The sequence below is a fragment of the Taudactylus pleione genome, unplaced genomic scaffold, assembly GCF_031769625.1.
Source record: "Taudactylus pleione unplaced genomic scaffold, aTauple2 ptg000400l, whole genome shotgun sequence".
NCBI classification, from domain to species: domain Eukaryota; kingdom Metazoa; phylum Chordata; class Amphibia; order Anura; family Myobatrachidae; genus Taudactylus; species Taudactylus pleione.
The window spans coordinates 3,282,771-3,304,072 of record NW_028284802.1 but is presented as its reverse complement, the minus strand read 5'-3'; the positions used below and the strand labels follow the sequence as shown (position 1 = coordinate 3,304,072).

Here is a 21,302-nt window from a genome sequence, read left to right as displayed (position 1 = left end):
ACAATTACCAGCCACAGCAGCCCCCACATAACATTAATAACCTACCAAACCATAACCCACCCAATAACCACCCACAGCAGTCCCCACATAACATTACTAACCTTCCACACAGCACCCACACAATAACCACCCACAGATGTCCACACATAACATTAATAACCTTCCACACCAGCACCCACACAATAACCACCCACAGCAGCTCCCAAATAACAGTAATAACCTTCCACACCAGCACCCACACAGTAACCACCCACAGCAGTCCCCACATTACATTAATAACATTCCACACAAGCACCCACCCAATAACCACCCACAGCAGTCCCCACATAACATTAATAATATTTCACACCAGCACCCACCCTATAACCACCCACAGCAGTCCCCCACATAACATTAATAACATTCCACATCAGCACCCACCCAATAACCACCCATAGCAGTCCCCACATAACATTAATAACATTTCACACCAGCACCCACCCAATAACCACCCAAAGCAGTCCCCCACATAACATTAATAACATTCCATACCAGCACCCACCCAATAACCACCCACAGCTGCCCCCACTAAACATTAATAACGTTCCACACCAGCACCCACACAATAACCACACACAGCAGTCCCTACATAACATTAATAACATTCCACACGAGCACCCTCACAATAACCACCCACAGCAGCCCCCACATAACATTAATAACCTTCCACACAGCACCCACACAATTACCAGCCACAGCAGCCCGCACATAACATTAATAACCTACCACACCAGCACCCACCCAATAACCACCCAGAGCAGTCCCCACATAACATTAATAACCTTCCACACACCACACCAACACAATAACCACCCACAGCAGTCCACACATAACATTAATAACCTTCCACACCAGCACCCACACACTAACCACCCACAGCAGTCCCCACATAACACTAATAACCTTCCACACCAGCACCCTCACAATTACCACCCACAGCAGTCCCCACATAACATTAATAACCTTCCACACAGCACCCACACAATTACCAGCCATAGCAGCCCCCAATTAACTTTAATTACCTACCACACCAGCACCCACCCAACAACCACCCACAGCAGTCCACTCATAGCATTAATAACCTTCCACACCAGCACCCACACAGTAACCACCCACAGCAGTCCACACATAACATTAATAACCTTCCACACCAGCACCCACACACTAACCACCCACAGCAGTCCCCACATAACACTAATATTCTTCCACACCAGCACCCTCACAATAACAACCCACAATAGTCCTCTCATAGCTTTAACAAACTTCCACACCAGCACCCACACAATAACCACCCACAGCAGCTCCCAAATAACAGTAATAACCTTCCACACCAGCACCTACACTGTAACCACCCACAGCAGTCCACACATAATAACATTAATAACCTTCCACACCAGCACCCACCCAATAACCACCCACGGCAATCCCCCACATAACATTAATAACCTTCCACACCAGCACCCACCCAATGAGCACCCACAGCAGTCCCCACATAACATTATTAACCTACAACACAGCACCCACACAATAACCTCCCACTGCAGCCCCCACATAACATTAATAACCTTCCACACTAGCACCCACACACTAACCACCCACAGCAGTCCCCACATAACGTTAATATCCTTCCACACAGCACCCACACAATTACCAGCCACAGCAGCCCCCACATAACTTTAATAACCTTCCACACCAGCACCCACCCAATAACCACCCACATCAGTCCCTCATAACATTAATAACATTCTACACCAGCATCCACACAATAACCACCGACAGCAGTCCCCACATAACATTACTAACCTTCCACACCAGCTCCCACACAATAATCACCCACAGCAGTCCCCACATAACATTAATAACCTTCCACACCAGCTCCCACACAATAATCACCCACTGCAGTCCCCACATAATATTACTGACCTTCCACACCAGCACCCACACAATAACTACCCACAGCAGTCAAAACATAACATTACTGACCTTCCACAGCAGTCCCCACATAACATTAATAACATTTCACACCAGCACCCACCCAATAACCACCCAAAGCAGTCCCCCACATAACATTAATAACATTCCACACCAGCACCCACACAGTAACCACCCACAGCAGTCCACTCATAGCATTAATAACCTTCCACACCAGCACCCATCCAGTAACCACCCACAGCAGTCCACACATAACATTAATAACCTTCCACACCAGCACCCACACACTAACCACCCACAGCAGTCCCCAAATAACACTAATAACCTTAAACACCAGCACCCACACAATAACCACCCACAGCAGTCCACTCATAGCTTTAACAACCTTCCACACCAGCACTCACACAATAACCACCCACAGCAGCTCACAAATAACAGTAATAACCTTCCACACCAGCACCCACACAGTAACCAACCACAGCAGTCCACACATAACATTAATAACATTCCACACCAGCACCCACACAACAACCACCCACAGCTGCTCCCACATAACATTAAAAAACTTCTACACAAGCACCCACCCAATAACCACCCACACCAGTCCACCACATAACATTAATAACCTTCCACACCAGCACCCACCCAATAACCACCCACAGCAGTCCCCACATAACATTAGTAACCTTCAACACAGCACCCACACAATAACCTCCCACTGCAGCCCCCACATAACATTAATAACCTTCCACACAGCACCCACACAATAACCACCGACAGCAGTCCCCACATTACATTAATAACATTCCACACCAGCACCCACACAATAACCACCCACAGCATTCCCCACTTAACATTAATAACATTCCACACCAGCACCCACCCAATAACCACCCACAGCAGTCCCCACATAACATTAATAACCTTCCACACCAGCATCCACACAATAACCATCCACAGCAATCCCCTACTAACATTAATAACCTTCCACACTAGCACCCACACAATAACCACCCACAGCAGCCCCCACATAACATTAATAATCTTCCACACCAGCACCCACACAATAGCCACCCACAGCAGCCCCCACATAACATTAATAACCTTCCACACCAGCACCCACACAATAACCACCCACAGCAGCCTCCACATAACATTACTAACCTTCCACACCAGCACCCACACAGTAACCACCCACAGAAGCCCCCACATAACATAATAACCTTCCACACCAGCACCCACACAATACTTACCCACAGCAGTCCCCACCTAACATTAATAACCTTCCACACCAGCACCCACACTATAACCACCCACAGCAGTCCACACATAACATTAATAACCTTCCACACCAGCACCCACACAATAACCACCCACAGCTGTCCCCACATAACATTAATAACCTTCCACACCAGCACCCACACAATAACCACCCACAGCAGTCCCCACCTAACATTAATAACCTTCCACACCAGCACCCACACAATAACCACCCACAACAGTCCCCACATAACATTAATAACCTTCCACACCAGCACCCACACAATATCCACCCACAGCATTCTACACATAACATTAATAACCTTCCACACCAGCATCCACACAATAACCACGCACAGCAGTACCCACATAACATTAATAACCTTCCACACCAGCTCCCACACAATAATCACCCACAGCAGTCCCCACATAACATTACTAACCTTCCACACCAGCACCCACACAATAACCACCCACAGCAGTCCCCACATAACTTTAATAACCTTCCACACCAGCACCCACACAATCACCACCCACAGCATTCCACACATAACATTAATAACCTTCCACACCAGCATCCACACAATAACCACCCACAGCAGTACCCACATAACATTAATAACCTTCCACTCCAGCTCCCACACAATAATCACCCAAAGCAGTCCCCACATAACATTACTAACCTTCCACACCAGCACCCACACAATAACCACCCACAGCAGTCCCCACCTAACATTAATAACCTTCCACACCAGCACCCACACAATAACCACCCAAAGCAGTCCACACATAAAATTAATAACATTTCACACCAGCACCCACACACAACCACCCACAGCATTCCCCACATAACATTAATAACCTTCCACACCAGCACCCACACAATAACCACCCACTGCAGTCCACACATAACATTAATAACATTCCACACCAGCACCCACACAATAACCACCCACAGCAGTCCCCACTTAACATTAATAACCTTCCACACCAGCACCCACACAATAACCACCCACAGCAGTCCACACATAACATTAATAACCTTCCACACCAGCACTCACACAATAACCACCCACAGCAGTCCACACATAACATTAATAACCTTCCACACCAGCATCCACACAATAACCACCCACAGCAGCAGTCCCCACATTACATTAATAACCTTCCACATCAGCACCCTCACAATAACCACCCACAGCAGTCCACACATAACATTAATAACCTTCCACACCAGCACCCACACAATAACCACCCAAAGCAGTCCCCACCTAACATTAATAACCTTCCACACCAGCACCCACACAATTACCACCCACAGCAGTCCACACATTACATTAATAACCTTCCACACCAGCACCCACACAATTACCACCCACAGCAGTCCACACATTACATTAATAACCTTCCACACCAGCACCCACACCCTCCTCTTCTTTCTGGTCGTTGTTTACATGACGTTTACATGTTCAGGGGCTGGTCCAGTACAAGGTGGATTGTAAAGAAAAATGGATCTCAGACTGCACACTCTGGACATATATATATATAATTGGAGGTGCTACCTGTGGAGACCATTGATATATACACAAAGAAGAGATACAAGTGCACAACTCCAAATTAACTGATTATTTCTACTTCAGGGTCCATAGGGGGTCCACAGGGTTGACCTTGGGGTATAGCTGGATCTGGATCCACGGGCACCACGCAGTTAAAGCTTTGCTGCTCCCAGGATGCACTTGGGTCCGTCCTCCTCTATACCCCGCCCCGGCCACAGGCACCTCAGTTTTAGTTGGTGCCCGGCCGGAGTCGGGTCACCCTGTCGCAGTGGGGCTGCAGGAGCAGCCCCTAAGCTTTATTTTAAAAGAGAAATTTTTTATTTTTTTCTACTTTTTTTACACTGTTAGAGCGGCAGCATCAGACTGTCCTTTAGGACGTCCACGCTGCCGCTCCTTCTCCCCGCTGGCGCCGCGACGCCAGTACAGCTCTGGGGATCGCGGCGGGACCCCAGAGCCTGTACTAGCCGGGCTCTGGGGACTCCCTTGACTGCTGCCGGACGGACGGGGATCAGGTAAGCCGCGGGTCGCCGCGTGCGGCGGCCCGCGGATACTTCAATGCAGTCAGGAGCCTCCGGTCTCTGGGGACAGACCGGAGGCGCTAGCGGCGGCGGCGGGCTCCCCCTCAATTGAGGAATACCCCGCGTGTCCGCTAGACCACCAGGGTATCAGGCTGGTAGCGGGACCGGCAACCCGGGGGTTAATTTCTAGCCAGGGGAGGCAGCCTTCCCTGTCTAGTGGCTCCTCCCCTCAGCTCAGCGCGCCTTTCAACTAGGAGTCTGGCGTCGCTGAGCTGCTCTTATCTCTCGGCCACTCCTCCTCTGAGGTCTCCGGCGGCCATCTTTACTGGCACATCGCAGACTCCCAGGCGGTATCAAGTGGACCGGTCCCCCTGTGTACCTCTCCCCTGCTAAAGGACAGTGTACACAGCGCTATAGCCCTCCCAGACACTGAATCTGGGCGGTTGATTGTAGCGGAAGGTGCAGTGAGTATAACTTTTCTGCATTGTATGTGACTATTGCTAGTGCTGCCTGTCTGTGACTTATTCTCCTTTACTGTCAGATTATAACTATCCCTTTCCTTCTCCTACGGCCCGGCAGGTGTGTGGGGGAAGGGCGTTTTTCTGAGACCCTCACTTATATAAAACACGTATTTGTGGGGTCAGTCACATACTGTTGTGTGCTACACAGTACCATATCTGGGCTGTTGTGTCGCATACTGGTGAGTGCGCGGGTGTTAAAACCGTAATTCCTCTGGTGATACCTGTTTCTTGTGATTTACGGTATCATGTCTGATGAGGAGACTGAGCGCTCTGTGGCTCCTGTGCTATTTTCCTGCAGACGCTGTGCTGCTGGAGTTGATGGGGAGGACTTATCTCAGGATGGTCTGTGCGGGCGGTGCCAGCTGGTACCGGGCCCCTCCAACCCCCCTGTATCACAGGACCCTCCTTGGGCGATGTTTTCACAGGTGCTGGCGTCTATTGCGGACCGGTTATCGGTCCCATCAGCGGTCCCTTCTAGGGCGTTACCGCAGCCCACCATCCCCCATTCCCCGAGGGTTCAACAAATGTTGCGGTCTTCCCCCGGGGCCCAGACTGTGGGTCCTTACTCGGGACTGCCTGTGTATGTGCAGTCTTCCCCAGGGACGTGTCAGTCTGTAGTGCCTTTGCAGAGTTTTGCTCCGACGGCTCCTCCGCCTTGGGTGGATGTTCTATCCAGCTCCGTACAGAGTCTGGCGGCTTCATCCTCGGCGTTTCAGTCCATGTTGCAAGGTGATGTGCCACCAAGGGTGTCTAAACGTCCGGTTGTGAGTTCACTAGCTGCGCAGTTGTCGGACTCGGAAGTGTCCTCAGATGATGGAGAAATCCATGAGGACTCTGACTCTGATGTCATGGGGCAGGAGGTGGAAGCTAAGTCCTCCATTAATGTTCCAGCCTTAGTTAGGGCGGTGCGGGCTATCCTACATGTTGAGGATGATGCGCCGGCTCCTAGGTCGAAGTTTCCTACCTTTAAAAAGGCCAAGGTGACCTCAACTGTGTTCCCCCTGTCTGATCAATTATCGGATCATATGGCGGCGGCCTGGCAATTACCTAGTAAGAGGTTCCATCCACAGAAGAGGTTGGCGGCGAACTATCCTTTTCCTGAAGCTCATTGCAGGAAATGGGAAACTCCGCCGGCGGTGGATTCCCACGTTACCCGCTTGATCAAAAGCGCGACGTTGCCATTGCCGTCTATCTCCTCTTTGAAGGATCCCACGGACAGGAAGGTGGAGACTTGTTTAAAGTCCATTTATTCTCTTTCCGGGGCGGTGGCTCGCCCGTCCATGGCTATCTCCTGGGTGGCTAAAGCCATTGAGGCATGGGCCAATGCCTTGGAGGATACCTTTCCTGATGAGGCTCCGGATATCCAGAGAGCGTTAGTGGGACAGATGCGGGATGCAGCTTCCTATATTGGGGAAGCGTCTTTGGATGCCAGCCTGCTCACTTCTCGGGTGTCGGCTGCAGCGGTATCTGCTCGGCGCTCCCTGTGGCTGGGGTCCTGGAGGGCTGATGCAGATTCAAAAAAGGGTCTGGAGGCCTTGCCTTTTAATGGTGATTTACTATTTGGTCCGGATTTGGACAGAATAGTGGATACTTTGGCTAAGTCCAAGTCGGCTTTTCTCCCTTCGGCCTCTGCGCCGGCTAAAGTGAGGAGCTCTGCCTTTCGGTCCTTTCGGGTTCAGGGTAAGGCCAAGGGCCAGTCCTTCCCGAGACATTCGGCGACCAAGGCCGCACCCAAGCCCAAGAAGCAGGCATGGAGTGCTCGGCGCCCTTCTTCCAAGCAGGAGGATAAGCCTGCTGCCTGATGGGACGGGCCTCTCTCTGGGGGACCCCAGAGTGGGAGGCCGACTTCTCCAATTCGCCCAGTGTTGGCACAATACCACCACGGATGCCTGGGTTCGAGAAGTAGTCTCTCAGGGGTACGCCCTGTCTTTTCGGTTCAGGCCGCCCCACCAGTTTTTCTGTACGAGTCCTTCTCTGGACAAGACCAAAGCGGGTCAGATTCAGGTAGCTATAGAATCCTTGCTACAAGCAGGGGTCATTGTTCCCGTTCCGCAGTCTCAGCGCGGGACGGGGTACTATTCTACTCTGTTTCTGGTACAGAAACCCAATGGTTCTCATCGCCCTATCCTGAATTTGAAGTCTCTGAACAGATACCTCAGAGTTCCCAGGTTCAGGATGGAAACGTTACGTTCCATCATTCTGGCGATGGAACCCGGGGATTATATGGTCTCCCTCGATATCCAGGACGCCTATCTCCATGTGCCCATAGCACCGGCACATCAGCGGTATCTGAGGTTTGCTATCCTGAACCATCACTACCAATTTCGGGCGTTGCCTTTTGGCCTTTCCACGGCTCCGAGGGTGTTCACCAAGGTGATGGCGGTTATGGCTGCCCACCTTCGGGGTCAGGGTCTACGTCTGTTGCCGTACCTGGACGATCTTCTGCTGCTGGCGAGCTCCCCGGAGGTGCTTCTTCGACATCTCCACCTGACCATTGCTTGTCTTCAAGCACACGGGTGGTTGATAAACTGGAAGAAGTCCTCCCTGATTCCATCACAGCGGATGGTTCATTTGGGAGCCCTGCTGGATTCTCGTCAGCAGCGGATTTTCCTGACTCCAGAGAAGGTCTCCTCCCTGCAGCTGCGGATACACAGTTGCCTGAGCAGTTGCCGCCTGTCGGTCCATTCAGCTATGAGAGTTCTGGGGTCCATGGTGTCGACATTCGACATGGTGGAATTTGCCCAGTTCCATTCCCGGCCCCTGCAGGGGCTGATTCTATCGGAATGGAACGGGTTACCTCACCGGATCCGCTCTCAGATGCTGGTGTTGTCCGCGGAGGTTCGGCAGTCTTTGGCTTGGTGGCTTCAGACGGTGCATCTGGTCGAGGGGCGCCCCTTTTGGATCCCGGACTGGGTCCTGCTCACGACGGATGCCAGTCTTCGGGGTTGGGGGGCAGTGACCGGCTCATTATCGCTTCAGGGTCGTTGGTCTGCGGAAGAAGCACTTCTCCCCATCAACATCCTGGAACTGCGGGCTGTGTACAGGGCCCTGCAGTCGTCCGGCCCCGCTCTTCACGGAAGGGCGGTTCAGGTGCAGTCCGACAACGCCACCACGGTGGCGTACATCAACCACCAAGGGGGAACTCGCAGTCTGGCAGCAATGTCGGAGGTGTCTCGCATTCTTGCTTGGGCGGAGTGTCACGTTCCAGCGATCTCGGCAGTCTTCATTCCCGGAGTCCTCAATTGGGAGGCGGACTTCCTCAGCCGTAACGATGTGCATCCCGGGGAATGGTCGCTTCACCCAGAGGTGTTTCAGCTACTCGTGGACAGGTGGGGGCTGCCGGAGCTGGACTTGATGGCCTCCCGTCACAATCACAAGTTGCCCGTTTACGGGTCAAGGACAAGAGACACAGGCGCCTGTCTGGTAGACGCTCTGTCGGTGAAATGGACGTTTCACCTGGCGTATCTGTTTCCTCCGATATCCTTACTTCCTCGGGTTCTGCGGAAATTCAAGCAGGACGGCGGCACGCTCGTGCTGGTGGCTCCGGCGTGGCCCAGACGTCATTGGTACTCCGATCTGAGGTGCCTCTCCATCGACGCTCCGTACCTTCTTCCTCAGCATCGGGACCTGTTGTCTCAGGGGCCCTGCCTTTACCCGGATCTGGGTCGGCTGTCTTTGACGGCGTGGCTCTTGAGACAGCCGTCTTGAGGTCTAGGGGTTTCTCCAGTTCAGTGATTGGTACCATGCTTAGGGCACGCAAGCCTGCCTCCGCGCGGATTTACCACAGGGTGTGGCGCACTTATTTTCAGTGGTGTGAATCCAGAAACTATGATCCGCAGGTGTTCCGGGTTTCCAGAATCTTGGAATTTCTTCAATCGGGTTTGGACCTCGGCTTACGCCTGGCCTCTCTGAAGGTTCATGTGTCTGCTTTGTCCGTGTGGTTTCAGCGACGGATTGCTACACTGCCAGATGTTTACACCTTTTTCCAAGGTGTTCTCAGGATCCAGCCTCCCTTCGTGCCTCCGGTGGCTCCGTGGGACTTGACGGTGGTTCTGAGGGTCTTGCAGGGTCCTCCTTTTGAGCCGCTTGAGTCGGTGGAGCTCAAGTGGCTGACGTTTAAGACCATTTTTCTCCTGGCAATTGCTTCGGCCAGGAGGGTTTCAGAATTGGGGGCACTTTCCTGTCGCCCTCCTTTTCTGATTTTTCACCAGGACAGGGCAGTGCTCCACACGCGTCCTGAGTTTTTGCCCAAAGTAGTTTCAAAGTTCCACATTAATCAGGAACTTCTTGTGCCAGCTTTTCAGTCACCTGATCTTTCTGCTGGTGAGGCTTCCTTGGATGTGGTCCGGGCACTTAGAATCTATGTGGACCGGACTGCTTCGGTTAGGAAGTCGGATTCTTTGTTTGTCCTCTTCGGTTTTCACAAGAGGGGTTGGCCTGCCAACAAGCAAACGTTAGCCCGTTGGCTTCGTTCAGTTATTTGTGAGGCTTATGCGCAGGAGGGTTTACCTGTGCCAGCCTCTGTTAAGGCTCATTCCACTCGTTCTGTGGTTCCCTCTTGGGCTGCTAGACGTGGCGCCTCCGCTGTTCAGCTGTGTAAGGCGGCTACTTGGTCTTCAATTCAGACGTTTTTGAGGTTTTATGCGTTTGACACCTTCGCCTCTCAGGATGCATCCTTTGGGCGCCGGGTACTCCTTTCAGCACAGGAGCGTCCCCGCCCTTAGTTGAACTGCTTTGGGACATCCCCAAGGTCAACCCTGTGGACCCCCTATGGACCCTGAAGTAGAAAACAAGAGATATGGTAAGAACTTACCTTTGTTATCTCTGTTTCTACGAAGTCCATAGGGTCCACAGGGCGCCCGCCCTGACGCACCTGGCTTCAAATGGGCTGTGTGGCTGGTCACCGGTTTTCCGTCTCCCATTTCTGTGAGTATGGTTTCTTGTGTGTTCCAGTCTTCCTTCTCTCTGTTTAGTCTCCTCCTCCGGCCTTAGCTGCTTACCAACTGAGGTGCCTGTGGCCGGGGCGGGGTATAGAGGAGGACGGACCCAAGTGCATCCTGGGAGCAGCAAAGCTTTAACTGCGTGGTGCCCGTGGATCCAGATCCAGCTATACCCCAAGGTCAACCCTGTGGACCCTATGGACTTCGTAGAAACAGAGATAACAAAGGTAAGTTCTTACCATATCTCTTGTTATATAAATAAATACATTTTGCAGTAAATACAATAGAGGTTTTTGGCATAATCTTGGCCAAGGTTATGGGCCTGCCCACCATATCCGGGTAACCTCTTGTCGGGCAGGTCCCTAACATACTAGGGCTCAAATCCAGAGCGCAGGACGCCCCCAAACTAGCCCAGCTAAACTACCCCAAGGCACCGCTCTAATAAGAAAAGTGAAGTGTTAAGAGCAGCCACTGGCCGCATATAAAGAATAAAAATAAAAAAGTGAAATACATATATATAAAAGAAATAGACAGTGAGGTATTAAAATGTGTTAAAGGAAAATGTGTTATACTGTGATTGAAGAGCCATGGGCCAGAGAAGTGGGGTTGGGTACGGGATGCCAGCGTTTAGGATTCCGGTCAGAATCCCAACGCCAACATTACAACAGAGTTAGGATACCAACACCTGCCGCTATGTATTCTACCCCCAAACCTAACCCTCCACCCCCGCAGATTAAACATCCCCCTAACTCCAATACTTAACGTCGGGATGTGGGTGCGGGGATTCTGACTGGTGTCGAATTCCGGCGCCAGCATTTGAGCGCCAGCCGGGATACGAACTACATCCCGAAAAGTGTTACTCGGGATCACATGGCACTGGCCACACCCACAAAGCACTGGTCCCACCTCCTCTGCTTCTCTCAATAGGCCCTTGATTATTTGCAGCCCCAGGCCCATGCTGCTCCTAGTGCCACCGGGAACAATGAACTAGCACCAGTGTAGCTGAAAGTGATAATGGAAATGTTTTATCTCATGCTGCCCGTAGTTGCTGGTATTACATGCCTTTTATTACATGCACACATGCAAAATACCTGTTGTGTGACATTGGGCTCTATTTACTACAATCAGCATATTGAATGCGGATTGTAGTGTGATATTACCTAGTGAATTCGCATTGCGAATTCAGGCAATATCACAGGGATTTACTATAAATCCCTTGCAGGGACAGAGCTTGCGATAAAGCTCTGTCCCTGCGGATCCCATCCGCACTCTAGTGCGCCGACCGACCACCGCTACTACCCCCCCACCGACACTAAGCCCCGGCGCTAAGCCCCTTCCCCCGCGATTGCGGACCCCCGTGACCCCCCTTCCCCCCCCCCGCGACCCCCCCTCCCTTCATTACACTTACCTTCATCCTCCAGGCCTCCGGTGATCTTCTCCGGGCTTCCTGATCAGGTGATCTCCCATACTGCACTGGGGCCCGATCACCTGATGACCGGGCCCCAGTGTACTATGGGAGACCAGCTGACCGGAGAGGAGCCAACACCGGAGGCCCGATCACCGGTCCCTGAATTCAGGTAAGTAAAAAAAAAAATGTTTAATTTTTTTTTTCTTTTTTTTACAGCAATCAGCTTGCGGTCTGCTTAGACCACATAGCTGATTACTGGTACCAGCTCCCGCCTCTGCTCTCCCCGTTAGAGCAGAGTGGGAGCCCGGTAACCGGGGGTGACCCTGGATAACGCCACCTCCAGGTGGCGTTATCACAGGGCTTCCCCCGGTATTTTTTTACAATTTATTTTTAGTAACTGTGGTCGGATCACATTTCCCATTACAATTATGGGAAATGCGATCTGCTTTACTAAAAATAAGTGATACTGGGGGTTGGAGTAGAATTTTACTAATTCTACTCCAATTGCCCTGTAATAACTACAGGTGAAACTAAAATAATGTGAAAAGGGTGTGAAAACACCCTTTTTCACTTTATTTTAGTAAAAATAATGTTAATAAATAGAGCCCTCTATGTGGCTTCCAAAGTCCAATAATTATACTCTGTTTATTGCAGGTCACAGGGACAGCTATGTTTTCCAGGTGAAGTTTTGGTGTGAGCTGTCTGGAGATAAAAGCATCAGTGGATATGAAGAGTTTGCAGCGAATGGAGATGACTTTATTGTACTTGATACATCTGAACTTGAATTTGTTGCATTAATATCTTCAGCACAGACCTTAGCAAAGGACTGGAACAGCAGGTTTTTCGGGGCTAAGAGGCAAAAGTCCTACATGGAACAGGAGTGCATTATGTGGTTAAAGCAGTACTTGGAGTGTGAGTGTGTGACGGAACGCTTGCGCACAGGTAAGCGCATAGCATGGAATCATTTCCATTAGTGATAATTCTGTATTAGAACTGATGAGTTCATTGGCGCCAAATTTGGGACAGGTCTGGCTGGAGCCCAGGGCGATGAGCGCCTTTATTCATCCATACACCCTCGAAAAAACAACGCAACTCTCTCAGGACAGTGTATCCATGCCGTAGTATATTTTCTAGTTCTCAATCCAGAATGACAGATTTGGTCACTTGCAAACTAACCATAGATACAGAGTAAGAGCATTCGGAACATGCAACACACACAATATACAGAACACGGGATGCGACACTGTGTCAGAGCATCCATACATTCATAGTAAAACGAGATGCCTATAATTTACTTTAACTTGACTTCAGATATTTTTTTGGCTCGTTGCCTCTGACTGGTTGACAAACCCTGTTCTACCTGGTTCAATAAACTGAAGACTTGGCACTGGTTAAGCTGTACCAGGGGTGGACTAACCGCAACCAGCACCAAACAACACATGTAACACCTTATATACTCTGGCCAAGTGCACTGACTGTAATCTAGCGGGACATTATATAACTATAATACTGAGGGGCCTATTCATCAACACTAAAATAACGTTTTTAAGGACATTTTCCTATTTTGGTATTCATGTAGCCACTTAGCACAGGAGATATCACAGATATCTCCTTGCTAAGTTCCCCTGCGTTAATTTCCACACTCCCCATACATTAGTACATTAGTATGGGTACATTAGTACATTAGTATGGGGATGTGGAAATTATGGTTGCATCAAATTCCGAAAATTATAAATTTTCGGAATTTGATGCAGTTACTATTCGCCACTGTGAGGTGGCGAATAGAAGGTGAAACTTACCTGTATCCGCGTGTGCAGGTCCCCCGATGAGTCCCTCCGGCGCTCTGCTCCGTCCTCAGGCTCTGGAGGCTGGTCGGACATGTGTGCTCCCCAGCAGAGCACAAGAAAGTTTAGACAAAAAAAAAAGTTTTTTTTTTTTTTCTAATCTGTCATGTGGTCTGCTGGGAAACCACATGACAGACCAGCAGGACGGACCCGGAGGTTACTGCGCGGACTGGTAAGTTGGGGGGGGGGAGGTGAGCGGAGGGGGGTGGGGGGGATCGGGGGGGGGGGGTACGAAACTTAACGCATCTGTAGGCAGTGCTGCGCATGCGCTGGTTTTACAGATGTAACAGCGCATGCGCAGCACTGTTTCCAGATGCGATAAGGTAGTGTAGTGAGGGAAAAGTATCTATTTCCCGAAAAGCTGTCATCGCAAAAATGACAGCTTTTCGGAATAGATACTTATGGAGAGGTGGAATGATGAATTCCACCTAGAATTAGCTAGAACTCCATGCGAGTTCTAAAGCTAATTATCTCCAGAGAATTTTTATGTTTAATGAATAGGCCCCTGAGTGTCATTCTGCTACTCTGCTGATAAATGGGTGGTCGAGGAGACTTTTTGTTTTTGCAGGTGCACATGAAGTGCCAGGCGCATTTGATGCTGAGATACACGTATACAGTATGTGCATAGATCACCATGCAATAAAATATTTAAATACAGAAATAATATAAAGGTAACACCCCTTTAGAACAGGATTGGCAAAGGGTGCGTTGGCAAATGGACTTTACGGTGGTGTCACTGACCTCTTTATTCTCGTAGCCGGAGTGTTTGTTTCTGGTTCTGGATGTGAATGGATAAAACTGTCTTCCACAAGGCGACTCAGGAGACCCACTTCCCCACACCAACCCAGTAGGTGATATCACACTATCACGTCAGGTTCCCGTATAATAGCCACCCTGGCACATTTATATAATAAGGGTGAAGGTTTGCGTGAAAGAAGATCACTGTAAACTAGTAAGCAATTCTATGGTGGCTAAGCAAAAGGCTACCTACACAAACGTTTGGTATAAAGTGAATAACTGTGCAGCAAACATAAAATATGGAATATAAACAGTCAATAAATAATACAATGGATGTAAGTAACGCAATAATCACATGTACTAAGGTTTGTCTCTCATAAACTTTCAGTCTCAGGGGCCTATTCATCATAACTAAAGTTTCCCAGGAGGTAATTAGGTTTAGAACTCTCATGGAGTTCTACCTAATTACTGGAGGAATTCATCATTCCTCCTCCCTATAACTATCTATTCCGAAAAGCTGTAATTTTTGCGATAACAGCTTTTCGGGAAATAGATAGTTATCTCTATCTACACTAACTTACGGCAGCTGGAAGCAGTGCTGCGCATGCACTGTTACATCTGTAAAACCAGCGCATGCGCAGCACTGCCTACAGATACGGTAAGTTTGTGTCCCCCCTACGCTCACCTCCCCCGCTCCCCCCCACCCGCTCACCTCCCCCCCGTTCAGCACTTACCTGCCCGCGCAGCAGCCTCCGGCTCCGTCTGCTATGCGGTCATGTGGTCTCCCAGCAGCACACAGTACTGTTTAGAAAACAATATATATATATTTTTTTCTAAACTTTATTGTGTTCTGCTTGTAGAACACATGACAGCATAGCAGACGGAGCCAGAGGACGCACCAGAGCGCTGGAGGGAGACGTCGGGGGACCTGCACAGCTGGAAGCAGGTAAGTGTTACCTGCTATTCGCCACCTCACAGTGGCGAATAGTAACTCCATCAAATTCCGAAAATACATAATTTTCGGAATTTGATGAATACCATGATCTCCATATCCCCATACTAATGTACTAATGTATGGGGAGTGTGGAAATTAACGCAGGGGGACATAGCAAGGAGATATCAGTGTTATCTCCTGTGCTAAGTGTCATCATGAATACTAAATAACGTTAATTAAGGAAAATGTCCTTAAAAACGTTATTTTAGTGTTGATGAATAGGCCCCTCAGTATTACACTCACTCTGTGCTAATTATCCAATGCAAACTGAAGTCCACATCAATTCAGATCTGTGTGAGCTCGTTGGTTACTGGTAGTGCGCTTGTTGTAGGAACTGAGCCTCTGATGTGTATAGCAGTGAAAATATACTGCAGTATAAGTGAGGTTACTCCTGAACTGATGACTGTCCTCTGATAATAATTAACTTTCCCAATGAGTTTCAATAATGACTAATGAGTACTGGAAGTCTGACTCGGGATCAGGGCCGGCTCTAGGGGTGTTCGATTTCAGCGGGACAGTACTGTCCCGTTGTTCCACCTGTGGGCTGAAGTGGCCTGCGAGTGGTCAAATCGGGAGGTTGGGGACCCCCACCACCGCAGCTGTGTGGCATTGCCGGACCCCGGAGACTCTGAATGGATGCTGCGCACATGCGCGCGGCATCCATTCAGTGACGGGAGAGCGCTGGGGGAAGCCAAGCTAGTGAGGCTCCCCCCAGCCTGACGTTATTTGGAGGCGGACATGCCTCCTAATAAAGTCACCTAGGGGGCGTGACCTATGGTAATTAGGCTACATCCCCATTTTCAGTTATTTTCGAAGATAGGGCGCACTGGAGAGGGCCCGGCACAGGGAGCCAGCCCTGCTCGGGATAGATTAAGCTTAGATGCATACACACGGGACGATGTACTGTATGAACGATATTGGTCATAGATTTCCATTGTACTTTCTGTAGTGCAGGACAAACAATATTGGGTGTACACACTGATAGATATCTTTCAGTGAAGTCATCCTGCCACATCTCTGAACAGGCAATTCTTGACGATATTGTCCAAATTGGCCTGTATGTACGGACGATCAAGACCCTTGTTATTACTAGGGGTGTGCACCGGCCACTTTTCGTGTTTTGGTTTTGGATCTGGATCTTTCTTCGTGTTTTGGATCTGGATTGGTTTTGCCAAAACCACCCTTCCGTGTTTTGGGTTCTGGGTTTTGTGTTTTGGATCTGTATTTTTTTGAAAAAAAGCATAAAAACAGCTAAAATCACTGAATTTGTAGGTTTTTCTGCTCCTATGCTATTATTAACCTCAATAACCTTAATTTCCACTCATTTCCAGTCTATTCTGAACACCTCACACCTCACAATAGTGTTTTTATGTCCAAAAGGTTGCACCGAGGTAGCTGGATGACTATGCTAAGCGACACGAGTGGGCGGCACAAACACGTGACCCATCTAGGCGTGAAACTGCAGTGGCAGACAGGATGGCAGTTTGAAAAACTAGGCCCCAAACTGTACATAATGCAAAGAAAAAAAAGAGGTGCAAGATGGAATTGTCCTTGGGCCCTCCCACCCACCCTTATGTTGTATAAACAGGACATGCACACTTTAACAAACCAATCATTTCAGCGCCAGGGTCTGCCACACAACTGTGGCTGAAATGATTGGTTCGTTTGGGCCCCCACAAAACAAGCTGGCAATTAATCTGTCCCTGCACAAACTGGCTCTACGGAGGCAAGATGTCATCCTCATCCACCGATTCCTCACCCTCTTCAGTGTGTACATCCTCATCCTCACAGAGTATTAATTCGTCCCCGCTGGAACCACAGGTCCCTCTGTACGTTCTGGAGGCTGGTCTCCCTGGAAGAGTTGATAATTCATTTTATGAACATCATCTTCTCCACATTTTGTGGAAGCAACCTCCTACGTCTTTCGCTGACAAGGTTCCCGGCTGCACTAAACACTCTTTCGGAGTACACACTGGAGGGGGGGCAACTCAGGTAAAATAGAGCCAGTTTGTACAGGGACCTCCAAATTGCTTCTTTTTCCTGCCAGTACAGGTACGGACTGTCTGACATGCCTACTTGGATGCTGTCACCAATGTAATCCTTTAACAGACAGACGCACGCTTGTCACTGCTGCTTTGAGGATGCAAGTGCGGCTACAGCCCACAGAATTCACAAAGACAGAAAAAAAAAAAAGAATATTTTTATTGTTTGTGGAGTGCACTTTGAGGGTTACACCACCCTTTAACAGACAGACGCACGCTTGTCGCTGCTGCTTTGAGGATGCAAGTGCGGCTACAGCCCACACAATTCACAAAGACAGAAAAAAGAAGAAGCATATTTTTATTGTTTGTGTAGCACACTTTGAGGGTGTCACCACCCTTTAACAGACAGACGCACGCTTGTCGCTGCTGCTTTAAGGATGCAGGTGCGGCTACAGCCCACACATTTCACAAAGACCAAAAAAAAAAGAACAATATTTTAATTGTTTGTGTAGCACACTTTGAGGGTGTCACCACCCTTTAACAGACAGACGCACGCTTGTCGCTGCTGCTTTGAGGATGCAAGTGCGGCTACAGCCCACACATTTCACAAAGACAGAAAAAAAAAGAACAATATTTTTATTGTTTGTGTAGCACACTTTGAGGGTGTCACCACCCTTTAACAGACAGACGCACGCTTGTCGCTGCTGCTTTGAGGATGCAGGTGGAATCTAGACGGGATTTGGAACCGGGGACACACTACCTCCATCAATTGTCTAAATTCCACTGCACTAATGGCGGATACCGGACGCACGTCTAACACCAACATAGCAGTCAAGGCCTCAGTTATACGTTTTGCTTCAGGATGACTGCTGTCGTACTTCATCCTCCTCGCTAAGGACTGTTGGAGGGTCAATTGTTTAGTAAAAGTAGCGGTGTTCCTACTTCCTCTCTGGGATGATGATCAACTCCCAGCAGCAGCGACAGCAGTAGGCGTAGCAATGCAGGATCCTCCGGAGGAATCCCGGACAGGAGAGTCAGTCATGCCAGTGACATGGCCTGCAGGACTACTTCCGATCCTGACTAAGGAGGAAATTGACGAGGAGGGAGTTGACGGTGTGGTTTGCAGGTGCTTGGATGAAGGGAATTAGGTGTCCCTGGACTGCTTACGGTCTTAGCCAAAGTTTCTGAACTTGACAGTAACTTTTTATGAATGCGCTGCAGGTGACTTATAAGGGAGGCCTCAGTTATACGTTTTGCTTCAGGATGACTGCTGTCGTACTTCATCCTCATCGCTAGGGACTGTTGGAGGGTCAATTGTTTAGTAAAAGTAGTGATGTTCCTACTTCCTCTCTGGGATGATGAACAACTCCCAGCAGCAGCAATAGCACTAGGAGGAAGTGGTTCTTGATCTTTCCCTATTTTATTTTTATCGGAGAAAGTTTGGTCCTCCATTTATGTTATATTGATATATACGTGCGGCTAAAGCGCACACAAACACAGAAAATATTTTTTTATTTTTGCTGGAGAGTAGTGCACTTTGTGGGTTACACCACCCTTTAAGAAATGAGCCAGCCGGCTCTTTACTTATGGGACACAGGCGCACGCTTGGCGCTGCTCCTTTGTTGATGCACGTGCAGCCACAGTGCACACAAGTCACAAACACAGAAAATATATATTTTTTTGGTTTGGAGTGTACTTTGGGGGTTACAGCACCCTTTAACGGTCAAGCCAGCCGGCCCTTTACTTATGACACAGGCGCACGCTTGGCACTACTTTGTTGATGCACGTGCGGCTACTGCGCACACAATTCACAAACACAGAAAATATATATTTTTTTGGTTTGGACTGGAGTGTACTTTGGGGGTTACAGCACCCTTTAACGGTCAAGCCAGCCGGCCCTTTACTTATGACACAGGCGCACGCTTGGCACTACTTTGTTGATGCACGTGCGGCTACTGCGCACACAATTCACAAACACAGAAAATATATATTTTTTTGGTTTGGACTGGAGTGTACTTTGGGGGTTACAGCACCCTTTAACAGTCAAGCCAGCCGGCCCTTTACTTATGACACAGGCGCACGCTTGGCACTACTTTGTTGATGCACGTGCGGCTACTGCGCACACAATTCACAAACACAGAAAATAATTATTTTTTTTGGTTTGGACTGGAGTGTACTTTGGGGGTTACAGTACCCTTTAATGGTCAAGCCAGCCGGCCCTTTACTTATGACACAGGCGCACGCTTGGCACTACTTTGTTGATGCACGTGCGGCTACTGCGCACACAATTCACAAACACAGAAAATAATTTTTTTTTTGGTTTGGACTGGAGTGTACTTTGGGGGTTACAGCACCCTTTAACGGTCAAGCCAGCCGGCCCTTTACTTATGACACAGGCGCACGCTTGGCACTACTTTGTTGATGCACGTGCTGCTACTGCGCACACAATTCACAAACACAGAAAATAATTTTTTTTTTGGTTTGGACTGGAGTGTACTTTGGGGGTTACAGCACCCTTTAACGGTCAAGCCAGCCGGCCCTTTACTTATGACACAGGCGCACGCTTGGCACTACTTTGTTGATGCACGTGCGGCTACTGCGCACACAATTCACAAACACAGAAAATAATTTTTTTTTTGGTTTGGACTGGAGTGTACTTTGGGGGTTACAGCACCCTTTAACGGTCAAGCCAGCCGGCCCTTTACTTATGACACAGGCGCACGCTTGGCACTACTTTGTTGATGCACGTGCGGCTACTGCGCACACAATTCACAAACACAGAAAATAATTTTTTTTGGTTTGGACTGGAGTGTACTTTGGGGGTTACAGCACCCTTTAACGGTCAAGCCAGCCGGCCCTTTACTTATGACACAGGCGCACGCTTGGCACTACTTTGTTGAGGCACGTGCGGCTACTGCGCACACAATTCACAAACACACAAAAAATATTATTTTTTTAGCACTTGGGGGGAGCACCCCTGATGGACAGAGCACCCCCTGGACAACACTACAGCACCCCTTTAGGACTGGGACACTGCACAGGACTTTGGAGTGGACACAGCCCCTATGGAGAACTGACTGCACAACACAGTCCAGCCAGCCCCTATGGACTTTGAAGTAGTGGACACAGCCCCTATTAACAACAGCAGCACAGCACAACACAGCCAGCCCCTATGGACTTTGAAGTAGTGGACAACAGCAGCGCAGCACAGCACAACACTACTCTGCACTACACTACACAGCCCAGCCAGCCCTAACTCCCACCCTCCCTCTTCACTGTCCACAGCCGAGTGAGAAAATGGCGCCGATGCGGGTACCTTATATAGGTTCCAAAACCCGCGAGACTCGGAAGGCGGGATGATGACGTTTTGCCTCGATTTCAGATCCGAGTCAGGCGGGAAAAGTCGAGCCTGACTCGGATCTGCCTCGGATCGGGGTGGCTCGGGGGGGTTCGGATTTCAGAAATCCGAACCCACTCACCCCTAGTTATTACCTTTGCTACTCAAAAGTTGGGGACATGCATTCTATACGTGATATGAGGGATGAGGGTGGCTGTCACTATTGGTTTAGT

At 49.4% G+C, this 21,302-nt stretch overlaps 1 protein-coding gene across 3 annotated transcripts in view; it reads left to right on the top strand.

The window, feature by feature from the left end:
- The window catches only part of LOC148506526 (major histocompatibility complex class I-related protein 1-like), a 185,481-nt gene that overhangs the window by 92,438 nt on the left and 71,741 nt on the right, over positions 1 to 21,302 (top strand). For all 3 annotated transcript variants that reach the window (XM_088446659.1, XM_088446658.1, XM_088446660.1), the window contains exon 3: positions 12,829 to 13,116. In XM_088446659.1, coding sequence (XP_088302785.1) covers positions 12,829 to 13,116 — 288 coding nt within the window. The remainder of the gene's footprint in view (positions 1 to 12,828; positions 13,117 to 21,302) is intronic.